The 13,586-nt window shown below is 48.7% G+C and overlaps 1 protein-coding gene across 2 annotated transcripts in view; it reads left to right on the top strand.

Annotated features, from left to right (window-relative positions):
* The window catches only part of SETD3 (SET domain containing 3, actin histidine methyltransferase), an 80,516-nt gene extending 67,271 nt beyond the window's left edge, over positions 1-13,245 (top strand). Inside the window, exons 9-13 of one of the 2 annotated variants that reach the window (XM_027066589.2) lie at positions 2,026-2,100; positions 3,314-3,480; positions 4,347-4,432; positions 10,844-11,004; positions 11,895-13,245. In XM_027066589.2, coding sequence (XP_026922390.1) covers positions 2,026-2,100; positions 3,314-3,480; positions 4,347-4,432; positions 10,844-11,004; positions 11,895-12,362 — 957 coding nt within the window. In that variant the 3' untranslated portion in view covers positions 12,363-13,245. Of the gene's footprint in view, positions 1-2,025; positions 2,101-3,313; positions 3,481-4,346; positions 4,433-10,843; positions 11,005-11,894 lie in introns of those variants that run through there. The other variant, XR_003422732.2, reaches the window with a different exon arrangement.
* The last annotated feature ends 341 nt before the right edge of the window (positions 13,246-13,586 follow it).

Genomic DNA, 13,586 nt, shown 5'->3' with positions numbered 1-13,586 from the left:
GCCAGGTCCCTGTGCAACCCTACCATGGAGCCGCAGACTTTCAGGGCTGGGGGTCTGTGGGCAGTTCCTACTCCATGCTTCTCAGAATCCCGTGTGAGCTCAGAAAAGTGATTTTGACTTTGGGCAGGAACCTCATAGAGCTGATCTTAGTAAGTGTGGAACCTGTTCTGTGCGGGCAAATGTGCCAGATCCCTTGGCTGCATTCATTTCGTGTTGCTTTCATGTTTCTCTTGGTCTTTGCGGAGTGGCAGTATGATGCAGCTCATGAACCACGGGTTCTGGGGGTCCTGGGTTGAAAGATGGTCGTCACGTGGCCCTCCGTCCTAAAGATGTTATTCCCTGGACTCAGAAGTCAGTTTTTGGGTCCACGCTGTTGATGCCTTTTTCAGTGAGTGGCACTTGCGGTGGTCTTGCACTTTGATTCTCTAGGACAAAATGAAGAGATCAAAGGAATTAATGAATAATTACAGACCGTCTAAGAGATCGGGGGGGGGGGGCCGCTCTAAAGGACAGACTTCCGATAAGGAGCTTTTCGTGTAAATTGGGGGCCCTGTTCTTATCCCAGTGGCTCACGCATCAGTGAGTACTGTCAGAGACAGTGTCGGGGGACATGGTTGACCCGGGAGCTTCCAGACTGCTCCTGGGGGTGGGTGTGGGGTGGGAGGGTGACAGTACAGGGACTCTGGGAGTACAGGAGGGTTGGGGAGGATGAGGGGCGCTGTCCCCAAAGAAGCCAGGGCTCAGGCAAAACGGGACCAAAGGTAGCTCCAGACATGAAGGAGATGGGAGAGTGGCTGGGCGTGGCAGGCGAGTAGCAGGTCAGGGGCCCCAGGGGGACGTGGGCCTCCCCGTAAACTGGCCTTGCTCAAGAATTTGGATTTCTGCCTGTAGGTAAGGTGGATGGCCACGAAAAGGTTTTCGTTTTTTTTTTAATGTTTTTTAACGTTTGTTTATTTTTGAGATATAGAGAGACAGAGCACAAGTCAGGGAAGAGCAGAGGGAGAGGGAGACCCAGATTTCAAAGCAGGCTCTAGGCTCCGAGCTGTCAGCACAGAGCCCGACGTGGGGCTCAAACCCACAAACCGCGAGTTCATGACCTGAGCCGAAGTCGGACGCTCAACCGACTGAGCCACCCGGGCGCCCGCTACCAAAAGGTTTTAAACAGGAGGCCGGCACTGTAGTGTCACTAGGGATGCGGGAGGGACAGTGCTGGAATCTGAAGCCAGCTGCCGATGGTTAGGACCTCAGCCATGCCAGGGAGTGATGAGGAAGGCAAGGACCCGAAGGCTAATTTAGGAGTTCAAGTGCTGGCCTGTAGCGGCACCAGAACACCTCTGTGGCCTGTGTGTCAGGACGTGAAGTGGCCTGGCCCCCCAGGACAGGACAGACTTGGGGTGGGGGGAGATGTGGGTTTCTGGCCTGGGACCGGGTCTGGGGTACTTACTTGTAATGGCCTTAGAGATGCTTACATACAGCGCTCAGCAGAAAGATAGACCACAGCTAAGTTATTTGATTTTCCCTTTGCTTATCTGAAAGTTTCAATTTCTCTAATTTCCGAGTAAAATAAGTACATAGTTTAGAAACAGGCTTTCCTTTTTCCCCGGTTGTTTACCCGATGGAAGACACACGTTACTTTCTTAGTGGCCAGAGGTGAGAGGAACGGTATTTGGAGTCATTTGGAGTCAGCTCGTGCTCTCCAGGAGACCCTGCTTCCGTCCGTGGGGCTCGCTTTGGGACAAATGGTGACCTTGCTTGAGACCAACGAGAGCCACTCTGTCCACTGTATTTTCCGAAGAGTCAGGTCCTTCCCTCACTCCACGTGTGGAATCTTGTGTAAGAATTTCTGGTGTAAATAGAACTGATTACAATAACCAAGAAGTTGTTTGCAGTTTTGTAGTGCATGGGGAAGGCGCCCTTTTAGGTACCTTCGGCTGCCTTCTGTCTTCTGACTGCCAAACCAGACCCTCGCGAGCGAGGGCACCGCTCCCCTCCGTGCTCACAGTTGTCCCCCTCCACCCCGCCTAGATCACCACCGGCTACAACCTGGAAGACGACCGATGCGAGTGTGTGGCCCTGCAGGACTTCCGGGCTGGAGAGCAGGTGGGCGGCGCTCACGCACCGGCTCGCGGACCGGGGGCCGGCCGGTGGGCACAGAGCTCGCGTTGTGTTGATAAGTTTATTTTTTTTTTTTTAATTTTTTTTTCAACGTTATTTATTTATTTTTGGGACAGAGAGAGACAGAGCATGAACGGGGGAGGGGCAGAGAGAGAGGGAGACACAGAATCGGAAACAGGCTCCAGGCTCCCAGCCATCAGCCCAGAGCCCGACGCGGGGCTCGAACTCGCGGACTGCGAGATCGTGACCTGGCTGAAGTCGGACGCTTAACCGACTGCGCCACCCAGGCGCCCCTAAAAAGGGATTTAGCTCGGGCACAAAATTAGGGATTTGGATTTAGGACCGTCTGGGGAGTACGTCTCGAGACCTGAAGCCGTAAGAAACGTACTGTGCTTTGGGTCCACGGAGAAAACAGATTTAAGTGCAATTATTTGCATAGTTGACCTCGTATTTGCAATTTATTTAAGTGGCAAAATCAAGGGACTCGGGCACCGTACGTCTTTCCACTTTAATCTGCAGATGTCATCTCATGATTTGGGTGGGGGCAGGGGTGAGCCTTTCGGTGAGTTTGAAAATATGCATCCCTGAATGCCTGCTTTCCACCCCTCGGTCTCAGGACCTAGCAGTTACCCCCAGAAAGCAGAACTGACGTCGACCATTGACGCCCCGGCTGAGACAAAATGAGCAATGCGAGTCTAACGAAGTGCCGGTCGGCCCTTCCCGCAGAAGAGTTAGAGACCCCCTGCGGGGTGCAGAGTTGCCACAGGAACTGGAAATGAGTTTCTGACGGACACGGCCTGAAACTCTTGTTCCAGAAGAGACCCTTGTAGTGGAAGGAGGCGGGGGGGACTGTGACAAACTGCCACGTGCAGTCATAACGTGCCGGCCGGTCTCGCCGTCCCGGGGACGGAGAAGGGGCAGTGCGCGCCCCGGCCGGGGCTCCTCTGTGAACCAGGCAGGCCCGCGCGGTGGCGGGAGCGGACGCCCTTCCTGGCCCATCTCAGCCGGTTTGGGGAAGGGGGAACTGCACGCCTTGCTGGGGCTGCAGGACAGACACGTGATCACGCGAGGGCTGTTTTGTGTGTGGAGTGTGATGTCCAGTTGAACATGTGAGAACTGATCCTTTGCCCTGCTCTGTATTGAGAATGATGTTAAATTTCTTTTATATCCCTTTATTTTTTTCTTTACTGCATCTCAGATTTACATTTTTTATGGCACTCGGTCAAATGCAGAGTTTGTGATCCACAGTGGTTTTTTCTTTGACAATAATTCACACGACAGAGTGAAAATAAAGCTGGGAGTGAGTAAGAGTGACCGACTCTACGCCATGAAGGCCGAGGTCCTGGCCCGCGCCGGCATCCCCACGTACGTACAGAGACTCCCGGCTCTCCCCTGCGCGCCTAGAAGCATTTCCACTTGCACAGTGTTTCGTTGTTGTGTCAGTAGAACTTCTCTAGAGTGGTCTGTCCCCGTGTCTGCATCCCTGCTGCACAGCAGATTTAGACCGGGACGCGTGGAGACTTACGGGCGTTTTCAGAGAAACGTCAGCGTCGTTGAGGGCGCTCATGGTCCCTTCCAGGGGACACGGCCTGAACTCCTCATTAAGTTAAATAAATACTGTGGATCATTAGTGTCTTTCACCTTGAAAAGGTTAATGACCCGGATCAATTTGTTTCATTTAATTCTTTGCCACCATTAGTTTCTGTAATGAAGTCATGATCCCTAGTGATTTCAAGAATTTCTGGTTAAATTCTTGAAGATTTTCTCGCATTTGAGGTGCAAAATGATAAAGAAGCCAAGAATTATGATTTATTATTCTCCCGGGAATGGAGGAACCATTCTTAATGAAAATGGATTAACCAGGCCTTTTTTTATTGAACTTGTCAATATTTGATTAATGATTAAAATGTGAACTCAACATAAATCATTGTTAACATTTTTTAAGAACCGTGGGCACACTTAATTCTCTTAGTTGTCACACGCACCCTGAGATTAAGGCTTTTAGAAACTGCCGATGGGGCGGTGACTGCCATCCTCCGAGAGAGGCCCTACCTTCTGCACTTTGCAGGCACTGAAAGCAACATTTGCGCGGTTCGGGTGAGGGGTCGGGATGAGTCACGCGGGTCAGCGCCCCTCGAGGGCGGCCGCCCTCCCCGAGTGTGGAGTGAAGGGCTCTCAGTTGCTGAGAGCAGGTGCCCGGGCAGGGCGACTAATGCTTCTGCCTTTGTCAGTTCCAGTGTGTTTGCGCTGCATTTTACCGAGCCGCCCGTCTCTGCCCAGCTCCTGGCTTTTCTCCGCGTATTCTGCATGACTGAAGGTAAATCATTTCAGGAGGAAAAAAAAAAAAAAAGATGTTGACTTTTTAAAAAATGCATCAAGTGTAAAGCATAGTGATGCAGATTCAAGATAAAATTGTTTAAAACTAGAGCGCTTTCTCGGGGGAGGGGGGAGGGCAACATTGGAGAAAGAAGTTGATCCGTTTTACCCTGGAAATGTTTTATTAAGTCCTTGATGGGTTGTCAATATTCATTTGTAATAAACAACTAATTCTCTACTGCATTGGAAGAAGAAACATCTGGGATCCTGTAACTGCATCAGAATTCTGTGTTTGTGGAGGGGAGTTTTTGATGTGCTCGTTCCACAGACAGCCGTATTCCCCGCACCGTGCACGGACCTGGGAGTCCCCCACCGAAGTCATGTGGTCAGCGTGGCATTCGTGGGCCACGGGACCTCCCTGGCTGGCAGACTCTGCTTTCGAGATGTGAAATTGCTGGCAGGCTTCCTAACGTCAGGCATCCTGTTAGGTTAACACTGAAGACGACCCTGTTTGCATCACAAAATGTTCTTGTCGGCAGCCTCTCCCTTCAGGCAGAGAAAGTTAAATGCACGTATTCAGCATCTACTTTTATGTTTGCTTAAGCTCAGACATTTGGCCTTTCTTATCCTGACTGATTGTGCTTGCGTTTTCGTGTTTGGTCTGAAAATGTCCCCCCACCCCCACCCCAGTAGGCCCAATCCCATGGTCCTAAGGCTTCGCTTTTACTGTTTTTGTTTGTTTTGTTTTTAGTTTTTATTTAAATTCCAGTTAGTTAACCAGCGGTTTAATACTAGTTAAGGGTGTAGAATGCAGTGATTCATCATGTACATGCAACACCCAGTGCTCATCCCAACAAGTGCCTTCCTCAGTGCCCATCCCCCATTTAGCCCATCCCCCCCCCCCCACCTCCTCTCCAGCAACCCTGTTAGTTCTGTTGTTAAGAGTCTGTTTTCTGGTTCCCCCTGCACACACACCTTTCCCCCTTTGTTTTGTTGTTTAATTCCACATATGAGTGAGATCATAGGATATTTGCCTTTCTCTGACTGACTGACTTCACTTAGCATAATACATTCTAGTTCCATCCACATCATTGCAAATGCCAGGATTTCATTCTTTCTTGTGGCTGAGTAATATCCTGATATATATATGTACACCACATCTTTATCCATTCATCAGTCGATGGGCTTTTGGGCTGTCTCCATAATTTGCCTGTTGTTGATAGTGCTGCTGTAAACCTCAGGGTGTATGTATCCCTTTGAAGTCGTATTTTTAATTTCTTTTTAATGTTTATTTTTGAGAGAGAGAGAGAGAGAGACAGAGTGTGTGCATGAGCGAGAGAGAGAGAATCCCAGGCAGGCTCCATGCTCAGTGCAGAGCCCGACATGGGGCTTGGACTCATGACCGACTGTGAGACGATGACCTGAGCCAAAATCAAGAGTTGGACACTCAGCTGACCGAGCCATCCAGGTGCCCCTGTATTTTTGTATTCTTTGGATAGATACCTAGTAGTGCAATTGCTGGATCATAGGGTACGTCTATTTTTTGTTTCTTGAGGAACCTCTGTACTGGCCTCCAGAGTAGCGGTGCCAATTTGCATTCCCACCAACAGTGCGTGAGAATTCCCCTTTCTCTGCAGCCTCACCGACACCTGTTATTTCCTGTGTTGTTGATTTTAGCCATTTCGACAGGCGCAAGGTGATCTCTCATTGTAGTTTTGATATTTATTTCTCTGATGATGAGCGAAGTTGAGCAACTTTTTGTGTGTCTGTTGGCCACCTGGATGTCTTCTTTGGAGAAATGTCTGTTCACGTTCTCTACCCATTTCTTAATCGGATCGTTTTTTTGGGTGTTGAGTTTTTTAAGTTCTTTATAGATTTTGGATACTGACCCTTATCAGATATATCATTTGCAAATATCTTCTCCCATTCCATAGGTTGCTTTTTAGCTTTGTTGATGGTTTCCTTTGCTGTGCAGAAGCTTTTTATTTTTATGAATTCTCAATAGTTTATTTTTGCTTTTATTTCCCTTGCCTCAGCAGACATATCTAGTAAGAAGTTGCCATGGCCAATGTCAAAGAGGTTACTGCTTGTGTTCTCTTAGATTTTAATGATTTCAGGTCTCCCAGTTAGGGCTTTCACCTGTTTTGAATTTATTTTTGTGTATGGTGTAAGAACACGGTCCAGGTTCATTCTTTGGCATGTTGCTGTCCGGTTTTCCCAGCACCATTGGTTGAAGAGACTGTTTTTTTCCCATGGATATCCTTTCCTGCTTTGTCAAAGACTAATTGACCATGTAGTTATGGATTCATTTCTGGGTTTTCTAGTCTATTCCATGGATCCATGTATCTATATTTGTGTGAGTACCATACTGTTTTGATCAATACAGCTTTGTAATATAACTTCAAGTCCAGAATTGTGATGCTTACAGCTTTGTTTTTCTTTTTCCAGATTACTTTGGCTATTTGGGGTCTTTTATGGTTTCATACGAATTTTGGGATTGTTTGTTCTAGTTCTGTGAAAAATGCTGTTGGTATTTTGATAGGGATTGCATTAAATGTGTGGATTGCTTTGGGTAGTATGGACATTTTAACGATATTTATTCTTCCGTGAGCACGGAATGTTTCTCCATTTCTTTGTGTCGTCTTCGGTTTCTTTCATCAGTGTTTTATAGTTTTCAGAGTACAGACCTTTCACCTCTTTGGTTAGGTTTATTCCTAAGCATCTTACTGTTTTTGGTGCAGTTGTGAATGGGATGAATTCCTCCATTTCTCACCGTGCTGCTTCATTATTGGAGTACCAAAATGCATCTGATTTCTGCACATTGATTTTGTATCCTGCAACTTAACTGAATTCGTGCATCAGTTCTAATAGCTTTTAGTGGAGTCTTTTGGGTTTTCTGTATATAGTATCCTGTCATCTGAAAATAGTGAAAGCTTCACTTCTTCTTTGCTGATTTGGATGCCTTTTATTTCTTTTTGTTGTCTGATTGCTGAGGCTAGCACTTCTAGTCTGCTGTGGAAGAGCAGTGGCGAGAGTGGACACCCACGTTGTCTTCCAGACTGCAGAGGAGAAGATCTCAGGTTTTCCCCATTGAGGATGATACTGGCTGTGGGGTTTTCATATATGGACTTTATTGGGTTCCTCTAACCTGCTTTGTTGAGGGTTTTTATCCTGAATGGCCATTGCACTTTGCCAGTGTTTTTCCTGCATCTGTTGAGAGGGTCATGTGGTTCTTCTCCTTTCTTCTAGTAATGCAGTGCATCACGTTATTGATTTGCAAATATGGAACTGCCCCTGCAACCCAGGAATAAATCCCACTTGATCGGGGTGAACTGTTGGATTCGGTTTGCTAGTATTTTATTAAGAATTTTTGCATCCAGTTCATCAGGGATATTGGCCTGTAGTTCTTTTTTTTTTGTGGTGCCTTTATCTGGTTTAGGTATCAGTAATGCTGGCCTCTGTAATTTGAAAGTTTTCCTTCCTATTGTATTTTTTGAATAGTTTGAGAAAAATAGGTATTAACTCATTACATGTTTGGTAGAATTCGCCTGGGAAGCCGTCTGGCCCTGGACTCTTGTTTGTTGGGAGATTTTTGATTACCGACCCAGTTTCTTTGCTGGTTATGGGTCTGTTCAAATTTTCTATTTCTTTCTGTTTTAGTTTCACTAATCTGTATGTTTCTAGGAATTTATCCGTTTCTTCCAAATTGCCCACTTTGTTGACATATAGTTTTTCATGATACTCTCTTAAGATTGTATTTCTCTTAAGGTGTTGGTTTGTTATTTCTTCTCTCTCTCCTTTGTGATTTCACTTACTTGGGTCCTTTCTTTTATTTTGGCTAAGTCTGGCTAGTGGTTTTCAATTTTATTTGTTTTTTCAAATAACCAGCTTCTGGTTTCATTGATCTGCTCTTTTTTCCCTTCTATATCATTTGTTTTTGCTCTACTCTTTCTTATTTCCTTCCCTGAAGTTTCATTTGCAAGTGTGTGTGCGCGTGTGAGTGTGTGTGTGTCTGCTGTTGTAAACGACCTCAAATCCTGTGCAAAACAGATTGGGTAGGAAGAAGTGAGTGAGAGAGTTAGCACCTAACTGAGCAAACAAACAAGCATTCCTCTGAAGAAGGCTGTCTGGGTACTGGGGAGAGGGCAGTCTGGTCTGCAGAGGTGAATTGTGGCCCGCGGTGGTGGGGGTGTGCTGGGCTCTGCTGTCCTCGGCCCCCTGTCTTCACGTCTGGATGCCCAGTCCAGGCTTTGACGTCAGGACAGACGTGGAAGAAACTTAGGCCCCAAACAGGTGATTTCGACACCCAACCACAGGACCCAAGGCGGGGGGGAGGGGGGTGGGGGGAGGGTGGATGGAGCTTGTCCCTCAGAAGTGGCCACACTGTCGAAGGCCCAGCTTCCAGCGAGGTTTTCCTTTGGTGGTGGCTCATCAGTCAGTTTAGCGAACACCAGTGAAGGGTTTCCCATGGGCCTGTCCCATGTACAGTAAAGAGGTATAAAGGTGAAGGTCACCATTCCGATCCCAAGGAGACTTATAACTGAGAAAAATGACAGTGATGCTGATCCCTGTAATGCGTGAGCACCTGCTGTATGCCAGGCGCCATGCTACATTCTGTTAGTTGTCGTCAGGCTTGTGAGGTGTAGGGCTTCGCGCTTGACTGACGTGGAAGCTCTGGTTCCAAGGGATTGAGTGACGTGCCCCTGAGCTGGCAGACGGCGGCCCGAGTCAGGACCAGCTCTTCTCCCTGCAGGGCCTGCGCCCCGGGCATCCCACGTGACTCCCGCTGGCTTGTGCAGAACACGATCCGTGGAAGAGACACTAGTTGTCCAGGGGTCTGGAGGAACCCGCGGTTGACATGGAGCCAGGCTGAGGAGCGAGGGCACCGGTCTCTGTCGGGGGTGACCTAACGTGACTCCCGTGGTGGCTGGGGGAAGGCACGGAGGCTCTGGCAGGGCTGCGTTCTTTGTTGGCTGCAGGGAAGCATAGGGAGGAACCTACTCTTGAAGCCTTTGGTCGCATGGTGACGCTGTTGTGTGTCCCCTCTTGGGGGTGTCCTGTCGCCAGCAGTCCCCGGTCTCTGCTCCTGCCCCTCACTCAGCTTGCCAGCTTGGAGGGCAGAACGTGCGTGCGCTTAGGAACAAATCAGAACTAGCGGCCTGAGGACTGGGGGGAGCTTCCGAAAAGAAACGTCTACCACCAAGGAAGCAAGCGCGTCTTAAACGGTCAGCACTTTACCCGAAATATAAACTGGAGGATCCAAAATCTAAAAATCCTGAATTTTCTCATGCCCTTTTGCTAACAAATGCAACTTCATAAATTTCTTTTTTGAACGTTCGATTAACTTCTATTTTCTTCAAAAAAACCCAAAAAACCAAACTGCTTGAATCATTTTAGGTCCGATGATTCTCTGTAGTTTCTCTTTAGTCCTAGAAAGACCACTTGTCATGTCAAGACAATTGCTATATTATCCTTTGAGTTCCTCTAACTAATACTGATAAAAGTTCAGTTAGCTGGCAGCAGAAGTTCTCTAGTTTGAATTGTAAAGAGTGACAGCTGTGGGGCGTTTTGCTCCGAAAGAGATACTGGCTCATAATTACATAAGAAGTGCGGGGATATTTCTTGAGCGTGACTAGGACGGGCATATTTGGGTCTTTTGAAGATAATGTGCCAGGAGATGAAATGCTCAGAGCAGTTGCTGAATTCCTTCCTCCTCTTACATATATTTGAAGGTAATTGAGATGTTCGCTTGTGTTTACTTGTAATTTCTATTTAATTCCTGACAAGGGAGGGATCTAGGCACATTTTTCATTAACTAAGGTTTTTATAGTCCATTTTCTTGCTTCTTTCAGCTCGGGGTTTGCGTGTTAGGAGGTAAACAGCTTTGTCAGGTCAATTACTGGCATGAGCGTCGTTCTGACTGACACAGAGAAGGGTCACTGGATTGTTGTCCTATTTAACGCGTTTTTGCTATTTACATTGTCAACCTAAATGTCGTTTTGACCCCGTGGGTGTGACCGAGCTCACGGTTTGTGAGAAGGGTATCGTCAGCATGAGGGCCGTGTCCCTAGAGTTTGTCCTTAAAATGTATCTCGTGAGACTGTGTAAAAGCTCTCGGCGTCCCCCATAAAAACGAGCGACAGTGCCGCCCCAAGGCTTGGTCCGGACTCCAGATCAGGAGGACCACCCCCCCCCCCCCAAACACACACACACATACCCCTCCCGAACCTAGCCCTGACTCACCCTGGAGAGCCTAGCACGGCCCGGCCCCCTCCATCAGGGAGAGCTTTCAGCCACAGGAGGACGATGTCATTGGGGAAGATATTTTCTCAAGGTGGGTTGCTTGTTAAATGAGAAGCCGAGAAGCCGTGCTGTTTCTTCCCTAACAGATGGCTGTTTGTGTTTCTTGCAGAAGAATTGAAAGAACATTTGCTGGGAGATAATGCTATAGACAGAATCTTCACCTTGGGTAATTCCGAGTATCCCGTCAGCTGGGACAATGAGGTCAAACTTTGGACATTTCTTGAAGATCGAGCCTCGCTTCTTTTAAAAACCTACAAAACAACCATTGAGGTAATTAGATCGCGTAGATGAGGAGTTGAGCTGTGTCATGTTGTTAAGGGTTTCTGATGAGAGATTCCTTCCTAAATGTCAGTTACTTTCTTTAGCAAGAGCATTGGGCATCTGATCTTTGTCACTCAGCTTACTAGGGTTTTTCTACTTACCGTATGTATACCTAACCAGAAGAACCGCATTGAGGCACTGTTGATAAGAAGACAGATTTGAAAATTTTTTTCACCACTCTTCTGTCATTCTGAGTTTTCATTTGTGCTTTTAAAGCTAACCTTCGCGTCCCTAATTTCACATGCACCCAACCAGGTGCCAAGCCCCCTGGGCCATCAGTGCACAGGACAGACACCACCTAAAATCGGCCGAGCTCGCTGTCACATGTGGTGCAGCAGGCATGAGATTTAGGCTCACCGTTTTCATCTGAGGGTCATTTTACCGGGGTGGAATTTAAATACAGTAAAATCGGGGCGCCTGGGTGGCTCAGTCGGTTAAGCGTCCGACTTTGGCTCAGGTCATGATCTCGCGGTTCGTGGGTTCAAGCCCCACGTCAGGCTCTGTGCTGACAGCTCAGAGCCTGGAGCCCGCCTCGGATTCTGTATCTCCCTCTGTCTGTCCCTCTGCGGCTCATGCTCTGTCTGTCACATTGTCTCAAAAATAAATAAATGTTAAAAATAAATAAATAAATACAATAAAATCCACACTTCTAACGTGGACGTTCTGCTAGAAGCCCGCAAATCCTGCAGCCACCACCACAGTCAAGTTCCAGAACATTCTGTCACCCCTAACACCTCCCTCGTGCCCCCATCCCTGGCAGCAACTGATCTGAGTTCTGTCGCCACGCTTTTGCCGATTTAGACTTCTCAGAATTAATCTCGCTCTCTTTCGTTGGCCAGGAAGACAAGGCCTTCTTGAAAAACCACAACCTTTCTGTGCGCGCAACAATGGCCATCAAGCTGCGCTTAGGAGAAAAGGAGATTTTGGAGAAAGCGGTGAAGAGCGCGGCCGCCAACCGGAAGTACTACCGCAAGCAGATGGAGGCGGGGGCCCCGCTGCCCCGGTGCGAGGAGAGCGGCGCGGGGGGCTCCAGGCTGCCCTTGGCCTTGAGGAGCCTGGAGGAGGAGGCCGGCGCCCACGAGGCCCTCACCCTGGCCGAGGCCGTGGGCGGGGCGAAGGCCGTGGAGAATGGGCTCGTGAACGGCGAGAACTCTATCCCCAACGGGACCGGGGCGGAGAAGGAAAATTTAAATCGGGAGGAAAGCCGGAGAGCGGCCGAGGGCACCAAAGAATCGTGTGCAGACGGCACGGAGGGCGCCAGGGAGCAGCAGCCCCGCGGAGGTGCCGTCTGCACCGAGCTGAGCTGAGCGGAAGTTCATGGACCGTCCAGTTGCATCGCCGTGCTCCCTTGTTCACGTTTTTTCTTTCCGCAGAGAGGAAAATATGTTTTTGCTGCTTTATATAAAAATGATTTTTTTTTAAGTTATTTAAAAAAAATCTAGCTTCCCTTTTTGATTAAGATAGCCATCTTGCTTCTGGGCCAAACAAACAGGTTGCCGGGCCTCGACGGCAGACCGGGCAAGGGGTGCTTTGGCAGCCCCTGTAGACCCACTGTGGGCACCCGTGTTTTCTACCCGGGGACGCACGCAGGTCGGCCGTCAGCCGTGCTCTGGCGGGTCTGGCCCCCTGCCAGCCGCGGCGGCAGCCTCTCTGCCCCCTGCCAGCAGGACGGGGTGACGCGCTCCGGGTGCTCAGCGCAGGCCGGGCTCCAGGTTTGGCAGCTGGAGGTTCGGGGCGACATCTTTTTTTTTTCCTTAAAATAACGCCCCGGTACTGAAAGAAAGGTTAAGGTGGCAACCTTATTTTTAATAGTTTTAAATGTTGGTGATAATCCTAATTATATAAATACACACACACACACACACACACACCACACACAGCCCTAGTGATTTCTAAAGATTTGTTTACCTTTTGTGTTTGGTTTTACCGTATGAAGAACTTGCCCCCTCTCCTTGAATCACCGTAGGACATGCATCCTCCTTCTCATTTTAAATGTTGGCTCTGATTTTAACGTGGTGCGTTTGATTTCCCGCGTCGGTCACGGAGGGTCTGTGGCGGCGGCGGGGCCTCAGCTCTCCGGGGCCGCGTGCACAGCGAGGCGGCTCCCCGGCTCTTCGGTTTTCACAAGCTAGAGATTTTCAAAGCTACACTTTTGAGTAAAAAGCCTTATTAAAAGGAAAACATGATTAATATTTTTGTCTCTTCCTTTCCTTGGAGTGGGACAGGCCCTTCGGCCTGAGCTCCGATGCAAACCATCCTGCTTTATCTGCGGAGCTGTTTGGAAGCTGCCCGGTGCCCGATGTCCAGTGCTCTGCTTGACCCGGGGCCGAGCCGGACACAAGCAAAGGAGCGCTTGAGGTTGTGGGGGAGGTGAAGTCTCAGGCTAGCGTCCCCTGAAGGCCACTGGCTCCCGGGTTACAGGTTGCCAGCCTTCCTCCACTACGGGTTTTCACGCTGTCTCCGGGGTCCTGACTATTAAGTTCTTTTGGAAAACGCTGTGTAAATAACCCGGCCGCTTCGGTAAACGCTGT

This window comes from Acinonyx jubatus, chromosome B3 (genome assembly GCF_027475565.1).
Source record: "Acinonyx jubatus isolate Ajub_Pintada_27869175 chromosome B3, VMU_Ajub_asm_v1.0, whole genome shotgun sequence".
Classification (NCBI taxonomy): Eukaryota; Metazoa; Chordata; class Mammalia; order Carnivora; family Felidae; genus Acinonyx; species Acinonyx jubatus.
The sequence above is the reverse complement of the archived record's forward strand: the minus strand, read 5'-3'. Positions and strand labels throughout refer to the sequence as shown.